Source organism: Gigantopelta aegis, chromosome 9, assembly GCF_016097555.1.
Source record: "Gigantopelta aegis isolate Gae_Host chromosome 9, Gae_host_genome, whole genome shotgun sequence".
NCBI lineage: Eukaryota > Metazoa > Mollusca > Gastropoda > Neomphalida > Peltospiridae > Gigantopelta > Gigantopelta aegis.
The window spans coordinates 26,037,416-26,061,378 of NC_054707.1; the positions used below are offsets into that span (position 1 = coordinate 26,037,416).

At 34.9% G+C, this 23,963-nt stretch overlaps 1 protein-coding gene and 1 long non-coding RNA gene across 7 annotated transcripts in view; one reads left to right on the forward strand and one right to left on the reverse strand.

Moving 5' to 3' along the window:
• Positions 1–23,963, forward strand: part of LOC121382296 (meiosis 1 arrest protein-like) — a 61,332-nt gene that overhangs the window by 24,876 nt on the left and 12,493 nt on the right. For 4 of the 5 annotated variants that reach the window (XR_005959144.1, XR_005959145.1, XM_041511867.1 and 1 more), the window contains exons 6-9: positions 7,688–7,829; positions 10,499–10,594; positions 17,686–17,765; positions 20,974–21,117. Coding sequence is in view for 3 of the 5 variants with exons in the window: in XM_041511867.1 (XP_041367801.1) it covers positions 7,688–7,829; positions 10,499–10,594; positions 17,686–17,765; positions 20,974–21,117 (462 nt within the window). In the remaining 2 variants the exon portion in view is untranslated. The remainder of the gene's footprint in view (positions 1–7,687; positions 7,830–10,498; positions 10,595–17,685; positions 17,766–20,973; positions 21,118–23,963) is intronic. The other variant, XM_041511868.1, reaches the window with a different exon arrangement.
• LOC121382298 lies at positions 816–13,547 on the reverse strand. 2 transcript variants are annotated; one of them, XR_005959147.1, is made up of 3 exons: positions 13,459–13,547; positions 10,485–10,643; positions 816–1,336 (listed from the first exon to the last, which is right to left on the reverse strand). It is a non-coding gene; the product is annotated as an uncharacterized LOC121382298 (long non-coding RNA). The 2 variants fall into 2 exon arrangements; XR_005959148.1 differs by lacking the exon at positions 816–1,336 and adding an exon at positions 7,827–7,961.

Below are 23,963 nucleotides of genomic sequence, written 5' to 3' on the forward strand. Positions count from 1 at the left end.
TTAGTGGTTACAGTCTGTGTGTATTAGGGAACCAATGAATTGGCATGTAACCATAATGAATATGGCTAAAATTCATTTCTTACACACCTTAATGAGAACATCATTTGTTACTTTTGATAAAACATACTTGTTAACACATGTACGTACATGTGTTAACAATTGCCAGACATATACGACTGGCTGCTCCTAGATGATGACCAGGTCACCAATGCCATACATCAAATGAAAAAACAGCACAGTTGAAATCGATTACACTGTGACGTATAGTTAACCTGACAATCATTTGTCTGTGACGTGTAAATTAGCTACAAGCACAAGCGCTGTAAAATAACCTTTAGTCGAAAAAGATGTTAAAATTTGCTTAAAAACTGGTTTTTGAGGATATGTAAGAAACAGAATACTACATGTACATTTTTGTCTGTTAGATACCATTTATCTTACAACTCATTGTTTAAAAATGTATCCAACTCGCTTTCACTCGTTAGATACATTTTAAACCAAGCTGTTGTAAAATAAATGGAATCTAATGGCCCATCATGTAGTATTTTCTATATAAGAAGATATTACCATAAATCCTAGAAAAAAGCCTATAGGCTTCTGTAATTGTCTTTGCGATGCTCTAAGACAGCCTGTATTGGAGGCTTCTATTTTTCCATACAATATTTTCTAATATACAAAGTAAATAACGGCAACTATGCCAAATTGTTAATCTTTGTTATCGAGCACCACTTGTTATGATGAGTTTTGGAATAAGTGAAATCATTAATAATGGTTGGCATTGTTATTATTAAAGCACAATAAAATACAAAACTGAATTTAGGTTCAATAGATGTATTATATGTTAAAATGTATATTGTATAAGACAGACACAATAGAAGTGACTAGGTTTTTGTTAATGCTGCATTCTTTCCAAACAATTTATTATTTAAATTTAAAAAATCTTTTTAAATGGATTTTTTGAATTAGAATGGGGATATCCGTTTTACCGTCTCCATTTTGCATTGCTGGTAAAACTCAATTTGCGAAAGTAAAATCAGTATTAACATCCACAAATGGTCAAATACAACATACATGTAGTTACCCCCTAAATATGTACATTGAAAATATAGTTTGAATTAAGGAAACAAGTTGAGTCGGGCTTATGTCATGTGACCTTTTTTTTTTTTCAGTAACCAGACTATAAAAATTACATTCAAGTTTATATGCAATCACATACTTCCAAGTGTGAGTGTGGGTAATATCTGGAATGCTTCCATCAGAGAACTGTTCAAGCATGTCTGTTGTGGACACAACCTCTGAGTTTACGAGAGAGTTAATTCTGTCCAAGGCCGGAAACCTATTTTAGGAAAGAAAAGAAATATTTATGTAGCAACACCTCAGCAAATTCTGTTTTAAGAGGCGACTTGATTGTTCTCTGTAATCATCAAATTCAATTTGACCGATACTAAGCAGCAACCAGTGTTAAGAGGCTATCTTTTAATACTCCTTTGGGTGACTGTTTAACTAATTCTATTTTTGTTGTTACTAATCATCGCAGAAGAATCGACACGTAGCTCTGCTAGCTTAATGCTGTCAATTACCTTTCATTTCATCTGTTAGTTTTGGGGTTAAAACTGTTTTCTTCGTATCTAATTTTCCTTTTCTTCATGAAAGTGTTTTTCACAAGTACATGTGTTGAAAACTATTCCACAAAGTAAAGGTCACACAATGTACACTGTAAATTGAATTGGCAGCTTTTATTGCATTTCAGGTTCTCTACAATGGTGGAATTCTTTTATGGATTGCTCCCATAATGATATTTGGCATCAATTGATCTTCATATAGAGTCATAGTCTTTCAGATGCATACATTTATAGCCATGCAATTTGATTTAATCTTTCTGTAATGACTTTTAACTTGTAAAGTTTTTATATGTCAATTTGATTTCTGTGTAGAATACAGTGATTTTTCCAAAATTTCTCATTTTAGTGCTTCTCAAAAAGTGTTTCCTGCCCTTGATTCTTGATGAAAAGCTTGTATTACAACCCTCTACTGTTAAAGCAGGGGTTTACAGAACACACAAAATTGTCAACATTTGGACCTCCAAATTTAGACATTGTGTTCCCTGGGACACATAAAAGATAACAACACTTTCTGGTCAGTGTGTCAACTATATAAACGATTAAATCTTTGGAACAGCACCATTTTGATCATAAAAACTGCATATAAGAATCATATTTCCGATGTCAAAAAATAATTTTCATTTATCAGAACCCTGCAGCTTTGTTGTTTGCTGCGCTTTTATACTACTAATATTTTTAGGAAAGGAACAGAATTCAGACAATTGGAATCATTCGCCAAAGACTGAAGGTCGACGATTGCCACACTGACCTAGTATTGTGATCAAGTGCTCAGGATTGACTCATTGTTATGTAAATTAATTCAATTACATGTGAGCATTCAAACTCCTGAACATGTTACAGTTCTAATAGTCAAAATTTCTCATCTTTTTAAACAACATTTGGGAAATTTTGACTGGTCTAAATGTCTTAAACTGGCTAGCTGTTCCAGTTACAGAGTAACCAAAATATTATTAGTATGATTTGTAAATAAAGCATCGAATACCGAGTGCCAGTTACCACTGCCATTGCAGCTTGGCAAATATTTATCAAAATATATAGAGGATACTCCCTGAGTGTCTTGTGATATATATCACAATTTATCATCCATTAAAGGCTTTTGTAGGAGATATTGCTGGCACTATAATTTGCAATATCTCCTGTGATATTCTCCTAGGAGATATCGCTTCTTATAATCTTGATTGGTCAAATTTTAATAATGAAATTATTTTTTACGTCACTGTGTATGTTTCAGCACTAAACCTATCATTAGTGACATCACGCCACTGTCGTTCTGCTAGTTAACGAGTCTACCACTGCCAAATATAGTGACATTCAACCCACATTACTGACATTATTTACAATTGTCACAAATGAAAAGAATGATAATGGATGATAAAAAGAATACTCCCCTAGTGTCTTGTAATATCATAACTTATCAGCACTCATTGAAAAAGTATAAAAATCCTCGGCAAGCCTTGGATTTTAAACTTTTTATCAACCTCGTGCTGATAAATTATGATATCACAAGACAATCTTCTATTATCAGCATGAGTTGATAAAAGTATGAAAACCGAGGCTTGCTATCACAAGACACGGGGGTGGGGAGGGGGTGGTGGTATTCTTTTTATCATCCATTTATCATTCTTTTCATTTGCGACATCACTAATGATAGGTTTATCGCTGAAACATACACAGTGACGTAACAAATAATGTCTTGTTATCAAAATTTGACCAATCAAGATTACAAGAAGCGATCTATCTCCTAGGAGAATATCGCAGGAGATATCACAAATTATAGTGTCAAATTGCATGGCGATATCTCCTACAAAAGCTTATAATGGATGATAAACATGTATATAAAACATAAAGGAAACTGATTTGCGAATTAAAAACAACATGGAACGTGTCTCATTTTTATTCATAAAGTAAAATTCAGCTGCTCGTTGCTGTTTATAGTTCTTTAACAGGTAATTGTTTTCACAGATATTAAATTTTATTACCAGTACAAACAGAATATCCAATAATATTGGTCAAATTATGTCAAGACAGAAAAAGCAAGGAGACGTTTTGATGAGCATTGTGTTGCATGGAGGAAGGGTGAGCTAGCAGGTGTGTTTAAAATGCCAAAGTTTGAGTTATGGTATCAGGGTTTCTACCAGAGGGTACAAAGGGTAAACTTATGTGTCATAAAATCTTGAAAATTAATGGACACATTTTTATAAGTTTTAGAAAAATTATAGTAAGAAAGGAAAAAAAAAAGAGTTTATTTAACGACGCACTCAACACATTTTATTTACGGTTATATGGCGTCGGACATATGGTTACGGACCACACAGATATTGACTATACAGTTTACTATACAGTTGAGTACTGTAATTTCGAGACCCTAAAGTTTTACTACTATTCTGACAAATGTTTTAAACTGATGTTTAGATACTTGATGCGCAGCAAACAAGTAGACGACGTTATATTGCAAGGAGTGGGATGTAGCCCAGTGGTCAGTCTGGGATCGATCCCCGTCGGTGGGCCCATTAGGCTATTTCTCGTTCCAGCCAGTGCACCACAACTGGTATATCAAAGGCTGTGGTATGTACTACCCTGTCTGTGGGATGGTGCATATAAAAGATCCCTGGCTGCTAATCGAAAAGAGTAGCCCATGAAGTGGCAACAGTGGTTTTTTTCTCTCAATATCTGTGTGGTCCTTAAAGGAAACATGTCACGAGACCATATTATAGCTCATTTTAAAAGCAGAATGATATAAAAATAATATACAAATAAGTTTATAACAATAAAATACGCGTAGTAGTTAACTTAAAATGAAGAAATTACGCCAATCAGTATCAAAGTAGGATTTATGCATATTTATTCGTGAGCGTTTGGAAAAAAGGGAAGTGACGTCAGAGCCGCTGTACTTTTCCATTGTTGTTAACTGTTTATATATGGAGTAAGGGGCTGTAAAAATAAACAGTTTAAACAATCGGGATTGTCTTTTTACGGTTTTTCAAAGGATTGTATCCGAAGAAAGATGCGTGTATTTTATCGCAAAACAAAAGATTGGACACCAACACCGCATAGTACTTTGGTGTCAGCCTATTTTAGTATTTACAGCCCGGAGCCCGAACGTTACCCAGAGACAAAAACAGTACTCTGTTGCGAATGCCGAGGTGTACATTGTACATATTTGGCACAAAGATACACCTCAGCATGATGTATTTATACATGTTAAAACAAAAATGTAGATTTTAATTTTATTTTTATTTATTTTTTTAAAAAGAAGAGATTTTTCATGTTAGGCCTACATAACAAAATCTGTATTCACGGTCTGAAGAAGGAATCGTCAATAATTAATTAAATATGGCATATACAAACATAGGATTTGGCATGAGGATACATCTCAGTACGATGTATTTAAATATGTTTAAAAAAAACCCCCAAAAAACAAATTAAATAATGATTTTAATCTTCGGGCGGAGTACGTCACAAAAACGTTCCTCATTGCCCGAAGCCCCAAAGTAACACGAAGTTCAATACAAAATAAACCACTACTGTCGGTGTCGAAATAACTATTATGTTTCATCCACGGGCTGACTTGAGAATCGGAGTGTTGTTTTAGTTAATTGGTCCTTTCTTTCCGTGGCCTGCACAAGTGATTCCTCATTGGCAGGTGTATGTTGCAGGGTATCGACCAGGTAAGTGATTACCACTGTCTAGACATACGTACAAAATATTTGCCCGTTTTTTAAGATCACAGGGTATTGTGGCGTAACCTGTCGCGACTATAGTACAATGTTAATGGACATTATCAGCCGCCCTGCTTCATTACTGTAAATAATGCTGTAAAACCCTTGATTAAGTAGACTTTACCATCTAAAATTACAAAACTGACCAATTACGTAGTATCAAAGAAAAGAAAATTATCACATGGGTATCGTGAGTGGTCGTTTTTACTCTAATGCACCCTACCAATAGGACTAATAATATGCTCCTTTTTTTTAAGAGAGAAAAATACTATAACCACATTTCGTTATGCAAATTGAAAAATATTTAGTTAAAAAGTTGATTATACTTTCCAGTCATTTATGTTCTTTTACAAGTCAGTTTAACTTTAATGAAAGCGCCTTGTAAATTATATTGTTTGTTTACACTGTGCATACAGATTTCATTATGTACAGCCCGAACATGAAAAATGTGATATTTAAAAAAAAAAAAAAAAAATGTTTGTCCTACATTTATATTTTTTACATATTTAAATACATCATTAGCATCCGAGTTTTGGTTTTGTCTCCGGGTTACTTTCGGGCTCCGGGCTGTAACTTGGTCGACCGGTCTGGTCTGGCACCATCGGTTTCTCCACCCTCCGACTCGCTATCCGTTTTTTCTTCAGTATCACTGTTGTAAGTAAATGTGTGTCTTTCTTCATTTACTAACAGCTTAAATTGATACGGCAAAACGTTTTGCGAACGAACACTCATTGTTTTGGTAAGCTGTGCAAGTCTTAGATTCTTTATGAGTGGTACGGACTAATGCTTTTAAGTGTAAAAGGCTTCAGATCAAGCGACGCGTCTCTGACGTCACGGACCTCGTGATTGCCCTGCTCATTAAAGATCGGCAATTTCCGCTAAGAGCTCGTATTTGGGTGTTTTTTTTATGGAGATATTTTAAGTAATTAATTTTTAAATATTTTTTTTTTTAGGTGTTTCAATTTATAATTAATTGTACATGGTTGGTGCCAAATATAGGTCACGTGACATGTTTCCTTTAACCATATGTCCGACACCATATAACCGTAAATAAAATGTGTTGAGTGCGTCGTTAAATAAAACATTTCTTTCCATTTTTTTATATTGCAACTTGTGACTTGTCTAAAAGCTCAGTATAGAGTCAAGCCAAAAGTTTTAAAGAAATGTGCACAGACCGCTGGGGGCACCTAAATTATCTCCTGCTATTTTATCTCTAAAACATATATATTAGACATGATATTTTAGAAATGTTGAAAATGGTTTTAACGTAAACAGGAATCCAGATGTGTCACAAAAGTTGAAAAATACTAACATCGCTTAATGAGCTTTAAAAAACAAACATTTAGAACGTCACTGTAGTATAGAAGTATCATTGATAAAGTGAAACTTGGCCACCACAAAATGAGAAAAGGAATCTGGCAGTGTATCCATTTTGTTTCAGTACTGGGACTGTTATTTAGTCGTTTTACAATATTGTTAACTTTAACAAGCATTGAAGAATCTGTTTTATAAAATGTTTTCTTTTGTATATTGTTTTAACTTTATGTTTGAGCTAAAAATTATGTATTTAAAATATAATTTCAATATAACTTTGAGGTAACTGATCAGTTAATGCACAGATTATGCAAATATAATTAACGTAACCAAACAATTGGTTACCTAGGTAAAAACCATGTGAACCGACTTCCGATTACCTCAGATTTCGAAATATTGTCCCCTGTATATCGAAAATTAAAGGCCTTTAGAGAAAAAATAGCTGGATAATAAATAGAATAACAAACTCTGTACCAGTTATTATCATATTTATGTCCCATGTGAAATAATTTTCATTCACTCGCTAAAGCTTGTGACAAATGAAAATTATTTCACTCGGGACATAAATTTGATAATAACTGGTAACTTGTTTATTATCCTCTATATAAGGACACTTATGATCTGTTTTACTTTTATTATGTACCCTCAAATTATTTTCTTAGAGAAAGCCTGGGTATGTAATTTTGTTGATAGCCCCAAAAGCTGAAGTGTTATGATTATGAAGTCTGTAGATTAGTATGGAATAGAATAGGATGACTTCATGATTCAGTACAAATTCATAATAAAAACCAGGATTTAATTTTTATAAATTGTATTGATAATTCAGCACATTCACAACTTGTTTTCCACAACTTTGATTTCAGGCCACCCCCCCCCCCCCCCCCCCCCCCAAAAAAAAAAAACCCAACAAAAAGACCCCAGAAAAACATTGCTAATAATGAAGCATAATATTTACATTATGCACAGTGAATTTTGTTGTGTGTTTTTTTATGCAGTTATTAAGTGTTAAAGTTGTTTAAATCTTGTACTCAGCGCATTGTTGGTGTAACCATCACTTCGGTGTCAGTGGACGAAGCATTGGATGGGTTAGAACCGAGTCCCGTCAGTTTGGAATCTACACACACTGCTTGCAGTCCTCTTGGTGAGCTTGTCGATTCAGTGGCACTTGATGCTGGTATGTCCTGCTCATAGGAAACTTGTACAGTCAAATCTGCTAAAGTGGCACCTCGATTAAACAGCCAAGTAGCATTTGTCATGCCATTACTTGTTGTAGCAGCTTCAAATAGTCCAGTTTAGGAAATAGTTCCTCGTAAAAAATAAAATAATAATAAAACACTCTGATATACATTTTGAAATCTTTGTTTGGTGATTATTTGTAGGTTGACCTCTGTAGTATTTAAATAACCCACTGGTTTGAAATTACTTGTTATAATATGTGATAACAACTGTACAAGTAGTATACTGCCATATGTATAACAGCAACACGAGGCAGTGCTCTGTCATGAGGGCAGCTAACTGAAAATGTTTGTGGTCAACTTAGGTAGATTTTTTGAACTAGTTATTAAGGAGAGCATTCCTTCAAACAAGTAGTCACGTGACCCTCTCAATGTTGTGTTTTCTAACATAAAAATTGTATCGATCTGCGAGTACGAATAATTTTTACATGCTCATATACCACTAGAGTTTCGAGCATGTCCGTCCTGGGGCCTGTCTCTGGATAGTCAGGGGCTTGTCCCGGGACAGAAAAAAAATAAGCGGACAATTTTGAAATTTACATCCAAAAATTAAATAGTGGGCCTTTAAAATTTTGATGCGCATCTCTAATATAATTAATAAAGAAAATTCTACTCATTAAATTTGGTCACTAGATTAGATCGAGTGGTCAAAAAGAAATTAGATAAGATCGGTGGCCTGACTCGGGATGGAGGGGGGGGGGGGGGGGGGGTTGAAAATGGGCAGAATTGACTGCTCGGTCGAATATTTATATAATTTGGAGCATTTTAGAAGGACAGTCCAAAAATAAATAAGAGAAAGAAGAGAAGATCGGACTATTTAATAATATTAAAAAAAGAAAGTAATTTCAACAAACTTTTGAACGAAGGTCTAAAAGTTTAAAGTCCGATCTATATGTCCATGTGAGTGGCCTCGTTAAGGCCGTTAGGGTGCACAGCTTGTAGGGACGAAATGGGTTGCATCCCGTCAAGAAAACCCCTAGATTGACAAAGGTGTAGTGCTGTGCTGAAATACAGATCTTGAGAAGCCGGATCCGTCTGAACGAGAGAGAGAATCAGATTAGGGTAGTCCAGTTGTCATAGGTTGGTATAGTGGTGCGGACGGGCCCGACTCCGGAGGATACGAGATGGTATCACAATAAAACAAAGTAAAGTCTAGAAAAGAGTAGTAGGGGCTGACCCCGCTTCCTATTTGTTCTTAGAGTGGGGCAGTCAATCGTCCAGTGCTGCTAGGACAGGCTCGGACATGTAGAGACTAAACGCGAAGAACCGTAGTGTTCTGCAGAATGGCCGTCATACGAGTCACAAAAAAAACAAGTCAACATAGTCAGACGGAGAAATGACCTGGAGGAAAGAAATCTCGCTAAAAAAGAATCCAACCTGGTGGTGCAGACTGTCGAAACGAGAAGCGTTCCAGCGTTCAGTCAGTTCCAATGGGTGCATACATCCCAGTAGAAAACTTCACTTCGCTGACAAAATCTACAAAAGTGAAGGATTCCCAAGTCGAGCTGCTAAAGCACGTGCAGTGTTCGCAAACACGTCTAACCGCGACGAGCTCTAGACTGGGAATGCTTATCGATCTGCATCAAATAATTACTGGTGGCGTGCAACCATAACAGTTCATCCAGAGTGTATAACATGTTATAAATTAATCAGTATTAAACTGCCAAATGTGTTAATAATACATGTTTGTGTTGTCCCATAACATTTACCTGGTAACGTAATACACATCGACCTGCATTTAAGCAACCAACTGTCTGAACTGAGTAGCTTTCCAAATCAACTGTATATTAACTAAGAAGCTACATTTTGATAATCTCTTAGACAGCTACATGTACTTAACCCAGGTTTGACTGTATTTGTAATATCCATATTTCCTGTAATTTTTATATTAGGCCCCCTAAAAAAACCCAACCCAAAAACAAGTCTGTCTCTTGTCAGACTAAAGTTCCAGAATTGATGCTGCAATTCAGCTTCTTTTTTTTTTCCCTTTTTAAAAAACGAAGAAAAAAGAATGAATTGCACAGAAGGTGGGTTTATTTGATATCGAAATCAGAGTGATTTCATTTTGGCTTCAGATGCAGTTTTTATGTCTTAATGGTTAAAAAAAAAAGCCCGACAAAAATCAACATCATAATGTGAGAAATTAAACAAAAAAGTTGCTGACCAGAGACCAGAAATTTATTTTGTTTTGCGTTATTTTCTGGATTTAAAAAAAAATGTTTGTTTGTTAATGGACAGTTGTAAATTATTGTGGTGATATAGTCACATTTTCATTTACCTTTTATTGTGTATGAAAAGCTTCAGTTAAATAGGGATATACATTTTATTAATCACTTGTTTGATATTAGTCTGGAAACATCAGTAAGGTCTGTTTCTATATTTTATATTTTTTATATATAATTAAGTTTACGTTCAATTAAATGACCAAACAATACAGAATATATACTGAACCACTGACATTTAAAAAACAAAACAAAATCAAATGGTGGTTTAATATGATTAAGGTCTGTTCTACATGTAACTCATGATTTCAGCTGTAGTCCATTTTTTATTTATTGGATGTATGTCTGGAATAAATTTTAAAATTAAAATACCTTCTTTTTTTCAGATCTGTTGAGTCTACAAAACTTTTTTCACAGTTGGTTGATGGATTCTGGGGGAGACAGTGAATATCTTCATATCATCCTACCTCCTGCAACACCAGGTCAGAAAAAGTAGCAAGTAGTGTGGAAAGTATGTCTTGTCGTCCCAGACTAAAACAAAAAAAGTTTGTTTTATTTAACGACGCCACTGGAGCACATTGATTTTTTATCTTATCATCGGCTATTGGACGTCAAACATATGGTCATTCTGACACTGTGTTTTAGAGGAAACCCGCTGTCGCCACATAGGCTACTCTTTTTACGACAGGCAGCAAGGGATCTTTTATTTGCGCTTCCCACAGACAGGATAACACAAACCATAGCCTTTGTTGAACCAGTTATGGATCACTGGTCGGTGCAAGTGGTTTACACCTACCCATTGAGCCTTGCGGAGCACTCACTCAGGGTTTGGAGTCGGTATCTGGATTAAAAATCCCATGCCTCGACTGGGATCCGAACCCAGTACATACCAGCCTGTAGACCGATGGCCTGCCACGACGCCACCGAGGCCGGTCCAGAGACTAAAACAAGTCTTGTCATCCCAAACTAAAACAAGAGTCTTGTCGTCCCAGACTAAAACAAGAGTCTTGTCATCCCAGACTAAAACAAAGAGTCTGGTCATCCCAGACTAAAACAAGTCTTGTCATCCCAGATTAAAACAAAGAGTCTGGTCATCCCAGATTAAAACAAAGAGTCTGGTCATCCCAGACTAAAACAAGTCTTGTCATCCCAGATTAAAACAAAGAGTCTGGTCATCCCAGACTAAAACAAAGAGTCTGGTCATCCCAGACTAAAACAAGAGTCTTGTCATCCCAGACTAAAACAAAGAGTCTGGTCATCCCAGACTAAAACAAGTCTTGTCATCCCAGATTAAAACAAAGAGTCTGGTCATCCCAGATTAAAACAAAGAGTCTGGTCATCCCAGATTAAAACAAAGAGTCTGGTCATTCCAGACTAAAACAAGATACATGTAATAAGACGAGAGAAAAATAAAATGTAAATGTTTTTGTCCTACTCTATTTAAACAGAGATAAAAGTATGGCATGTGTGAGATTGTGACCCTCACATTATTCCTAAGGGCCTGACCATTTTTGTGTGTACAAAGCAACTTACAAAATACCTATGGTAAACATTCCAAACTTTATCCAAACACAAGGATGATTATTTTTGTTTTCAGTACGTACACTATATATAAATTACATCACTTTTTCAAGAGAAACCATACTGTCTTACATTATTATTCAAGAGAAACCATACTATCTACATTATTATTCAAGAGAAACCATACTATCTACATTATTATTCAAGAGAAATCGTACTATCTACATTATTATTCAAGAGAAACCACACTATCTACATTATTATTCAAGAGAAACCTACTTTTTACATTATTATTCCAGAGAAACCACACTATCTACATTATTATTCAAGAGAAACCATACTGTTTACATTATTATTCAAGAGAAACCACACTATCTACATTATTATTCAAGAGAAACCTACTTTTTACATTATTATTCCAGAGAAACCATACTATTTACATTATTATTCAAGAGAAACCATACTATCTACATTATTATTCAAGAGAAACCATACTATCTACATTATTATTCAAGAGAAACCATACTATTTACATTATTATTCAAGAGAAACCACACTATTTACATTATTATTCAAGAGAAACCACACTATTTACATTATTATTCAAGAGAAACCACACTATCTACATTATTATTCCAGAGAAACCATACTATCTACATTATTATTCAAGAGAAACCATACTATCTACATTATTATTCAAGAGAAACCACACTATCTACATTATTATTCAAGAGAAACCACACTATCTACATTATTATTCAAGAGAAACCACACTATCTACATTATTATTCAAGAGAAACCACACTATTTACATTATTATTCAAGAGAAACCATACTATTTACATTATTATTCAAGAGAAACCATACTATTTACATTATTATTCAAGAGAAACCACACTATTTACATTATTATTACTATTTACATTATTATTCAAGAGAAACCATACTTTCTACATTATTATTCAAGAGAAACCATACTATTTACATTATTATTCAAGAGAAACCATACTATTTACATTATTATTCCAGAGAAACCATACTTTCTACATTATTATTCAAGAGAAACCATACTATCTACATTATTATTCAAGAGAAACCATACTATCTACATTATTATTCAAGAGAAACCATACTATCTACATTATTATTCAAGAGAAACCATACTATTTACATTATTATTCAAGAGAAACCATACTATTTACATTATTATTCCAGAGAAACCATACTATTTACATTATTATTCAAGAGAAACCACACTATTTACATTATTATTCAAGAGAAACCACACTATTTACATTATTATTCAAGAGAAACCATACTATTACATTATTATTCAAGAGAAACCATACTATTTACATTATTATTCAAGAGAAACCATACTTTCTACATTATTATTCAAGAGAAACCATACTATTTACATTATTATTCAAGATAAACCATACTTTCTACATTATTATTCAAGAGAAACCATACTATCTACATTATTATTCAAGAGAAACCATACTATTTACATTATTATTCAAGAGAAACCATACTATCTACATTATTATTCAGAAAAGAGTTAACTCTTTGTCTTTTTTTCCTTTTGAAAAGCGGTTGTAACATATAATGTTAAATGGTTTTTTATTAAATTGAAAAAGCCTTTATTGGAAATTAAAAAAAACCCCATAACGTTATTTCCAGATATTTGACTACAACTTGACAAACATATTTAGTCTTGTTTTCACTTTATTTTATTATAGAGTTAACCTTTAAGAACATTTGGATAAACAGTTTTATATTTCTACAAATACACTGATCCTGTGTCCGTGCATCTAACACTTACATGACAGATAGTGAAACCAGACTGTAGTATTATCTGAGCAGCATAACAAATATTGTTTTCCTCTTGATTTTGCCTGACTCGTGCAGCTGGCTCAGATTCTAAATACATTTGTATAACCAGAAATATATTTTTAATTGGTGAGACAGCTGCACTACTTGTTTCTTTTAGCCAGCCACTCCATCAGTCCTGCCAGTATAGATATTTTGGCTCTGGATTTAACCAGACCAGATCAATAAACATTCTCATGTTTCAAGATAAAATCAACTACATATTACATAATCCTCTAGCTCAGCATACAAGTTTTATATACAATAAAACTGTATTTTTATAAACATTACAAGTATGGACTCAGTTTGTAGAGGTGTATAATCAAACTGCACTGATTTCTCTTTTGCTGACAATTGATCATTAAGCCCCGTTGTGCACAGACAATCCAGATAGCTGAGGTGTGTGCTCACAACCTTAATGTAACAGAACAATCAACCTCCACTGAGGGAATTTGAACCATGCATGGACACACAAGATCAAAGTTCAGCACTCTACCAACTACATGAGCTAAAAAAATAGTAAAAAAAAAAAAGCTACTAATACTGAGTACGAGAGTTCAGAGCTCTACCAACTGAGCTAATAGACAAATTCCCACTAGCTATTGCAAATAGAAGCACTTTATACCAATATTATGTGAAGATACGTCCTGGAGCTGTGGGCCATAGGCAGTTAAACTATTATGTGTTCTGACTGGGTTATAATTGTATCAGGAACACATCAAGTCCCTACATCGGCTCCAAATATAACAGAAAAATCAACCTCCACTGAGAGAATTCGAACTATGGACTCTCAGCACAAGAGTCCAGCACTCTACCAACAGAGCTAATAGAGAAATTCCCACTAGCTACTGCAAGTAGGAGCACTTTATACCAACACTACTACATTATAATTAGGTATAAAAAAAGTAGAAGTTTTTAAGTCTACTCGTAAATAAAACTATTTGGTTGTAAAAAATGGTCATCAAGCTTGTAGATATTTATAATTCATAGCAAAATTTCATAAATACTTTTCACTGGAAACTATCATTACATAGCATTGTAGAGCATCTCTCTAAATGACATCAAGCAGGGTTGTCCATATGTACATGTAGGTCCATACATAAAGAGTATTACACAACATTATACAGACATTAGTGATCCATGAACACATTTTTAGTTTATCTGTGTTTGCTGTCATTATCACCTCATTTATCTACTTGCTGTCATTAATGATAATCATTTGGTTATATAAATGTTTTGCATCATCATGCACAATCCATTAAGAACACTTAACTGCGCAACACATTTTTCATTGAGAGACAAACGGGCACGTGCCTGCAGTTTATTAATTGTCATAGTTGATCAGTATATCAATATGTCCCCACATATCTGACATGACATTCCAATAATCACTTTTCTTTTATGTTTACTCTGTGTGTCATATGTTTATTTGGTCGTCTGGTCATTCTGTTCCCAATATATTTCAGTGGAATGTTTCATGCAGCCACTGACAAAAATGTGTCTGCCATATGTACTAAAAGCAAATTGCATGAAATAAGATATAGCCTTAAATGGGAACCACTCTGAATTCATATTTTTCACTCGGCAACCGGAAGCAAGGACAGAGTTTCAAGTTTGCACACATTTTGTTTTCTATGGTTTTTGACTGTAATAAATCTGTTTGGTGTATGTAATGGCTACCAGATATTGGTTTGAATAGTGTACTAGAGACAAAGTATTCATGAATGGAGTTGTGGTTGTGCTCAGCTTTCAAAAATGTAAATATTGCTTATAGAAGTCTAAGTGTGAAACTAAAATTTTGTATTGAATCAGTGAATGGTGTTGAACAATTAACCAACAACACATATACATGTACAAGCAATATACTCTACATCCAGCATATTATATGTAGTGAATTAAGTGCAATAATTAATAAAAGTGCATTTTTTCATTTTCTTTATATCATTACCCATATTTCTTGGGGATGTCAATGTTTACTCCGAGTGGCAGCATATTATAATTTTAATATATACTTTGCCCAGTGACAGCATAATAACAATAATAATTTTGATATTCTCGAGTTATATGCAAAGATGTGGGATTGCCAGTTTGGTTAATTATTTGTTACATACATATGTAAAAATAGCACAATGTAACACTTGTAATGATGGTAATTAATGTAGAATCACAGTCGTATTGAAATCAATTTTTTAAATCAACTATACATAATCTGGACTCTGCCTAAACTGGATTCAGGCCAGTATAATCAGAGAGCTGGATTAGACAGATTTTACTTGAGTTACCTTTCTTAAATCATCATCTATATATTAAATATGACCATTTATCAGTCACTGAACAGTTGTCTTTCATATTAAGAACTTAAAACACTTTACATGTAGCTAGCCGCTCTTGTTTATTTAAGTTTAGATTTTACAAGAAATACCATTGCTATAAGCAGACATAACAGTTATTAATAAGGAAACAAATATGACAACAGCCATTGATAAAGAGAGTGAGACATGTAGCCTATAGATTTGTGTCACTCACCTTTCACAAGATTTATTTGAATAGATAATATACACATACTCTGCTTAAGTATAAGCAATTAAGGTTAGTAGGTATATGGCAAATAATTTATTGTACTGGTTTAAACAATATACTTAACAGATCACAAACCGCGTGTAGTTTTACAAGGTTACTCCTTGTTGGATAAACATGTCACCAGGTGTGTACCACAAGGCTCTGTCCTGGGACCCCTGTTATTTTTAATATATATATATTAATGATATTGTCCATGAGATAAATTCTAATATACAATTATTTGCTAACGATACCTCACTGTAGAAAATCCTGATGAATTTAGTAAGATTCTAAACTTACCTGAAATGTATAATTGACTGGGCAAAACATTGGCTTGTCAAATTTAGTCCCTTAAAAACTGAAACTATGTCAATTACTAGAAAAAATATCCCATGATTAAAACCTACATGTAACTTGTACCTAGATAACATTACTGTGAAAGAAACTGATAATCACAATCATTTAGGACTAACTTTCAAAACAGTGGCGAATGGCATCTTCATATCCAGAAAATTAACACGTCACTAGAAAAAATATATTGTTCATTTATTCTTCCAGCCTTTGATATAATTTGGGATAACTGTACTCTGTATCTATCAGAACAGTTAGGAAATATCTTGATGCTGTATGCACCATCTGTGGGTCTGTTCATGGGACATCTCACCAATCAATACAATGAAACAGGACTTCAATTAGGAATAAGTGATCTAAATGGCTCATAAATTCACACTTTTCATTAAAAAAAAGTCCATATTGTACCTGTGATCATTATGTTGAAGATTCGGAACATTTCCTGTTATTTTGGCCCCTACACAACAAAAGAGCCAGACCTCCTTAGCTAGGTTAAATCATATAAATATCAATACATTATTATTTGGTGATCCCAATTTACCATTACAAAAAATCTTATTTTTAAAGCAGTTGCACAGTTCATAGTTGAAAGCAGACATTTTGACTGATAAACCATCCACCTATATTTGTCCTTTGTTCTTCTAATTTCTCTGGTTCTAACTTATAAATAATATTTATATTTAAAGAGGTTAAAAATGTAATAGTTTTCCTTTTCTCAACACTAAATTCACCACTTCTTGTATTTTTCTCAACACTAAATGCACTACTTCTTGTATTTTTCTCAACATTAAATGCACTACTTATACTTCTTGTATTTTTCTCAACACTAAATGCACTATTTCTTGTATTTTTCTCAACACTAAATGCACTATTTCTTGTATTTTTCTCAACACTAAATGCACTACTTCTTGTATTTTTCTCAACACTAAATGCAGTAATTCTGTGCACATCCTATAAACACATCAAATATGATTCTTCTTACATAATAGACACGCATGTAGCTGTCCTTGTTGACCAGTTATTACTTCTATTGTATAATTGTTTGCTGCTTATGCTTATTTTTCGTGATTATATCCAATTAAGGTTCAAGCATGCCAAGAATTAAAAACTCCACAGCAATCTCAATGGCATAACCAATTGCAGAGGTTGCAGAAATCCACATCCAAATGACAGAGTTTAATTAGTCTAGTAAAATAGAGTCCACTGTAGTTTAAGTTAGTTTGCTATAAATACTATTGAAAGTGGTAATATTTTATTTTCTTTGATTTAGATGAGGACAACGTTGTTATTAAATGTGACATGCAGGAAAGGCTTGTTAATCCAGCTCAGCTGCCTTGCAGTGAAGCTTTTGTGAGTTTTGTCAGTGTGCCCGTAATGTTGTTAATACACAGAACTGGGCATTTCTCAGTGTTAGACCATGTGTTGGAGGGATTGATTTTTGTTTTAAAGATGTTTTAATTTAAATTTAATTGCCATATAGGCAGTGGGTTGGAAGATACCTATTTAAAATTCAAATTATTATTGGTTTTATCACTGTGTTGAAATAACATGTGAGCCTTCTAACTTTATTGGCATCATCATTTTACAGCAAAGACAATGTTTCATGGTTACTTAGGGGCAGTACATAATTCAGTGATGCACTGTCGGTTTCGGATCGATTCCTGTCGGTGGGCCCATTGGGCTATTTCTCATTCCAGCCACTGTACCACGACTGGTATATCAAATCCCGTGGTATGTGCCATCCTGTCTGTGGGATAGTGTATATAAAAGATCTCTTGCTATTAATGGAAAAAATGTAACAGGTTTCCTCTCTAAGACTACATGTCAAAATTACCAAATGTTTGACATCCAATAGCCGATGATTAATAAATCAAAGTCCTCTAGTGGTGTCATTAAATAAAACAAACTTTTTCATGGTTATTTGAATTGTGATAGGTCAGTGGATTGAGTTGTGTCTATATAAACCTGTTGCATATTCTATGTTCCTACTATTTTACCATTTGTATATCAAAAGTATGCCATGGTACATGCATATAGTAGTATTCTTGTTATCTAGCTATCTCTTGTTTAAGAAAAACTGCATATTGAAGCTGCTAATTGAATTTAGTAAGCTGTAGTTTTTGTCCTGGACTTGTCTATTGTTTCTCAACCATTAAACAAACATTCCTGTCCTTTTCTTTTGAAATTGCCATATGGAGATTGGTATTTGACCAATGTAAGATATGCATTTGACCATATGTCACAATTACAAATGATAAACATTGTATTTACCATCAATAGTCACTTATTATAAACGTCCTTGAGTGGAACAGACAAAAACTTTGGAACCTTGACACATCTTCATTTGCAAAGAATTTCTGATTAAAAAGAAGTTCGTTTGCATGATAATATTACTGCTATAAGATCGATCTATGCACAGATGTACAGTGAGCATTGATGCTGGTTTGGAGCAGAGTTCACTGTTTCATTTTATAGAGTAATTATAGTGTTCACAAATACACTACAAACCCACATTGGAGTTTCGTTAATTAAATAACATGTGGGTCTTGATAATAGATTTCGTTCTGATTTTTAATGTCTGGCTTTCATAGAGATGACATGGTGGTGTGAATATATTTTAACATAACTTCCTCATAAGTGCAGTTGCGTTTCTCAAACTAAAAGATTCTAGATCAAAATTACCAAAATGCAAACTATACTGCATTTCATATTAAACCTTCAGTTTTGTAGCATTTTGTCACCAAACTTTACAGAAAACATTTAAAAACTGAACGTGATAATCTTCGATGTTCATGCAAGTATGAACCATACTTTACACACTTAAGTGTGAACAGCTTCGTACTAACACACCATTTCTGACAACAGCATAATGGGCTTAACATAATAAAAACCATTTTTGTAGACATTGCATTTTGACAACAACAACAAAAAAACAAAAAAAATATCAGCATTGTGTATGGTGTTCTTACCTCTTTGTTATAAAGAAATACAGTGATTGTAATAAAATTATATATTAATAGATAATTTTAAGTTGTATTATATTAGTACCATGTGCTGTGGACAAGTAATTTTTGACATTTTTAGCACTTTCAAGGCTCATTATGAGGGTGTGGTTCAGTGGTAGAAGGTTCTGCAGGAGGGTGTGGCTCGGTGGTAGAGGGTCCTGCAGGAGGGTGTGGTTCGGTGGTAGAGGGTCCTGCAGGAGGATGTGGTTTGGTGGTAGAGGGTCCTGCAGGAAGGTGTGGTAGAGGGTGTGGTTCGGTGGTAGAGAGTTCTGCAGGAGGGTGTGGTTCAGTGGTAGAGGATGCGCAGAACCCTCTACCACCAAACCACACCCTCTATCACTGAGCCACACCCTCTACCACTGAGCCACACCTTCCTGCAGAATCCTCTACCACTGAATCACACCCTCTACCACTGAACCACACCCTCCTGCAGAACCCTCTACCACCGAACCACACCCTCTACCACCGAACCACACCCTCTACCACCGAGCCACACCCTCCTGCAGAACCCTCTACAACCAAACCACACCCTCTACCACTGAACCACACCCTCTACCACCGAACCACACCCTCTACCACCGAACCACACCCTCTACCACCGAACCACACCCTCTACCACCGAACCACACCGTCTACCACCGAACCACACCCTCTACCACCGAACCACACCCTCTACCACCGAACCACACCCTCTACCACTGAATCACACCTTCCTGCAGGACCCTCTATACCACCGAACCACACCCTCCTGCAGGACCCTCTACCACTGAACCATACCCTTTTGCAGAACCCTCTACCACTGAGCCACACCCTCCTGCAGAACCTTCTACTACCAAACCACACCCTCTACCACTGAACCACACCCTCTACCACCGAACCACGCCCTCTACCACTGAACCACACCCTCTACCACCGAACCACACCCTTCTGCGGAACCCTCTACCACCGAGCCACACCCTCCTGCAGAACCCTCTACTACCAAACCACACCCTCTACCACTGAACCACACCCTCTACCACCGAACCACGCCATCTACCACTCAACCACATCCTCTACCACTCAACCACATCCTCTACCACTGAACCACACCGTCTACCACTGAACCACACCCTCTACCACTGAACCACACCATCTACCACTGAACCACACCCTCTACCACTGAACCACACCATCTACCACTCAACCACATCCTCTACCACTGAACCACACCTTTTACCACTGAATCACACCCTCATAATGAGCCTTGAAAGTGCTAAAAATGTCAAAAATGACATCCATGGCTCAATGGTAGAGGGTGTGGCTCAGCGGTAGAGGGTTCTGCAGTGAGTGCATCATGACTGATCTTTTAACGGCTGTGCTATGTGTTATCCTGTCTGGGATGGTGCATATAAAAGATTCCTTGCTACTATGTACTACTAAAATGTAGCGCGTTTCCTCTCTAAGACTATGTGTCAGAATTACTCAAATATTTGACATCCAGTAACCAATGATTAATAAATCAATGTGCTCTAGTGGTGTCGTTAAACAAAACTATCTTTAACTTTGTATTTCAGACACTTCACCCCCGGTCAGCATCATGTAAGACTGTGTTTCCCAGCAACAGTAAGGCTGTTGGCATGGTCGTCCCATTACACCGCATTAAGATAAGCGCAATGATCCCATTTTCATCTCTGTGTGAATCGGTCATATTTGGAATGGTAATTAATATCACTAATTTTTATATCAGTATTACTGCTTAAAACTTAGTATGCTTACATGTATATAGTCCGTCCATTAAGGATCAAGAGATGCAGTGTCGGTTATGCCCTAGCTATGTCCAGGCCTCTACATTGTGACCGATTTGGTCACATATGTGACTATTTTTTTCATGTGGCAACTGAAACATTTTATACAGTCCCCCCCGGCGACCAAACCAAAGTTCATATAAACAGATCAGCAATAGCCAAGCTAGGGGACAATTCTGGTGAAATATTCACTGTATACCACTAAACTTCACCATGTTAACTAAGCACTTAATTAGGCAAAATCCACTTTGCCTTCAATTTTGCAGAGATAAAAATCATTACATCAGTAATATGATCACCACAAAAAATTGACTGCAACCATGTTTCGATCAAATGATCAAAGTAAAATTTCAACATGTATATATTATCAGAGTAAAAGATATCTAAATAGTTATAAATCATTTCTTGGTACACCATATGAAACAGTTTATTTAAAAGGAAAGTAAAACTTTGTAACAAAATATTACAATCGTATCAACAACTTAAACAAAAAATAAATGAGATTAACATAGATTGGGATCTCTCTCAATCTATTTTATGCAGCATGCAAACGCATCTTTAGCATAAAGTAGAAAGCAAGTTAACTATTGGCGAGTCCTGAATATATACAAAGATTCCCAAATGTATTACTTGCGATGTTATGACTATGAGGCACTTTTGTCCCCTTTTCCATGGAAACTACTTAGTACTATTTTTATTTTATTTTAAGAAAAATCTTATTCATTACAATTAAAATGTGTCTTTAATATACTCAAAGGCAAAAGTTACTGTGACATGGATTGTTTGGAGTAATAAATTTGTGAATGGATTTATGGATGTAAACCAGAGAAAATGTGCATGAAACAGCTGGAAGAAATGCAACCAAGCAGTTGTTGCAGCGATTGCATGCTTTGTGCAAGAAACATGGAATATTCGGGAGAAATCCTGTTACTCCATGCTTTTAGGTTTCATACACTGCAGTAAAAACTTATCATCAATTATCTTTGTTTTTTGTGTGTCACAATAACTTTTGCCTTTTAGTATACATGAATTAAAAACAGGAAAATAATTTTCAAATTTGCATTTTTGCCAGTCACAGATTTATAACAGCATACACCAATGAATTTAAATACTGGTTTGTTTTGTGTATGGGAGGACTGCCATTCTCCAGCATTGCATTTGAGTAAAGTTTTTTTAAATTGAATTATTACAATGAAGGTGTTATGGTAGAGACTTAGAATTTACTTTCTGATGTAATACTTAACAGACAATTACAGATACTAAAGTCAGCCAGAACATATGCATATAAATTGCACAATTGTTTCTATGATACAATTCATGCTTTTCAAGGTTCTTTATTATTTGCACCAATAGTTTACACACACTCGCATATGCACACACAGATACACATACATACATACATGTGTACGTACGTACATACATGTACATACACTATCAGTATATAAACATTGCTGCTAATTTATTTGGTGCCCAAATATAGAATAAAAGTATAGGCGCCATCTGGCTCCTGGACAGAAACATTAACGTAGAAGGCTGCCCATGTCTGAACTCTTGTTTTGTTATTTATTGGTATACAAATCAATTTCCATTGCTGATAACATTAAAACATTCTATTGAAATTAATAATCTTGTTAAATTGGTGTATTTAATATCAAATTATTGAAACACACAGTTTAAATGGAATATGTATTGAATAACTAAATTTCAGATTATCCAGTGTTAGAGTTTCGGCCCATAATAGCTTGTTATCTTGTCATGAAATGGGCGGGGGGAGGGGAAGACGTAACCTGATATGTAGTCAGTCTTGAATAGAACTCCATCTGTGGGCCCAATGGGGTGTTTTTTGTTCCAGCCAGTGTTCCACAACTGATGTACACAATAAAGGCTGTGGTATGTAATATCCTGTCCGTGGGCTGCTGCTGTATTCGAAAGATCCCTTACTGCTAATCAGAAAGAGTAACCCATTGCTTGACAGAAGTGGGTTTCCTATCATTATCTGCATGGTCCTTCACCATATGTCCGATGCCATGTATAATAACTAATCAAAATGTGTTGAGTGGTGCATTGTTAAATAAAACATGAATTCCTTCTCTCCTTGACATTAACATTTTAAATTGCTGATGAATAGTATGTACTGAATATGCAAGCACATGCACTGCTTATAATATTATATATGATGTTTGATATAATAAATCATTAATATGTTCTATAAAAGTAGAAGTGGTTTTACAAAGAATTCTTCATTGGATGCAAATAATTACTTGTATTTTGTAACATTTTATTATATGAGACACATCACAGGTTAACGATTTGGATTAATTTTATAAATATTTAATTATTTAAAAAGAGAAAAAAAATTATGCTTTTGACATATTAATGAAACATCACAGCACCTTAAAAATAATTTTTTTATTTTCTGTTTGTTTTTTGATTGCCTTGCTATGTACCGTAATCGGAAATAATAAGACGTGGATGGGGTGGGGTGGGGGTTGGGGTGGTAAGAGCTTTAAAGAAAGAATCAGGACACATTAATAATATTCTTCTCTAGCTATACAAAATGGCACTTTTTAACTAAAAAGGTAATCTTTTCATGTACTTGTAAGATGTTACATTCATTCATTCACATCAACTTATTTTCATTCTTATATCCAATTAAGGTTCAAGCAAGCTGTCCTGGGCACACACCTCAGCTATCTGGGCTGGCTGTCTGGGACAGCTAGTGGGTTAGTTGTTAGTGGTTAGTGAGAGAGAAGAGGGTG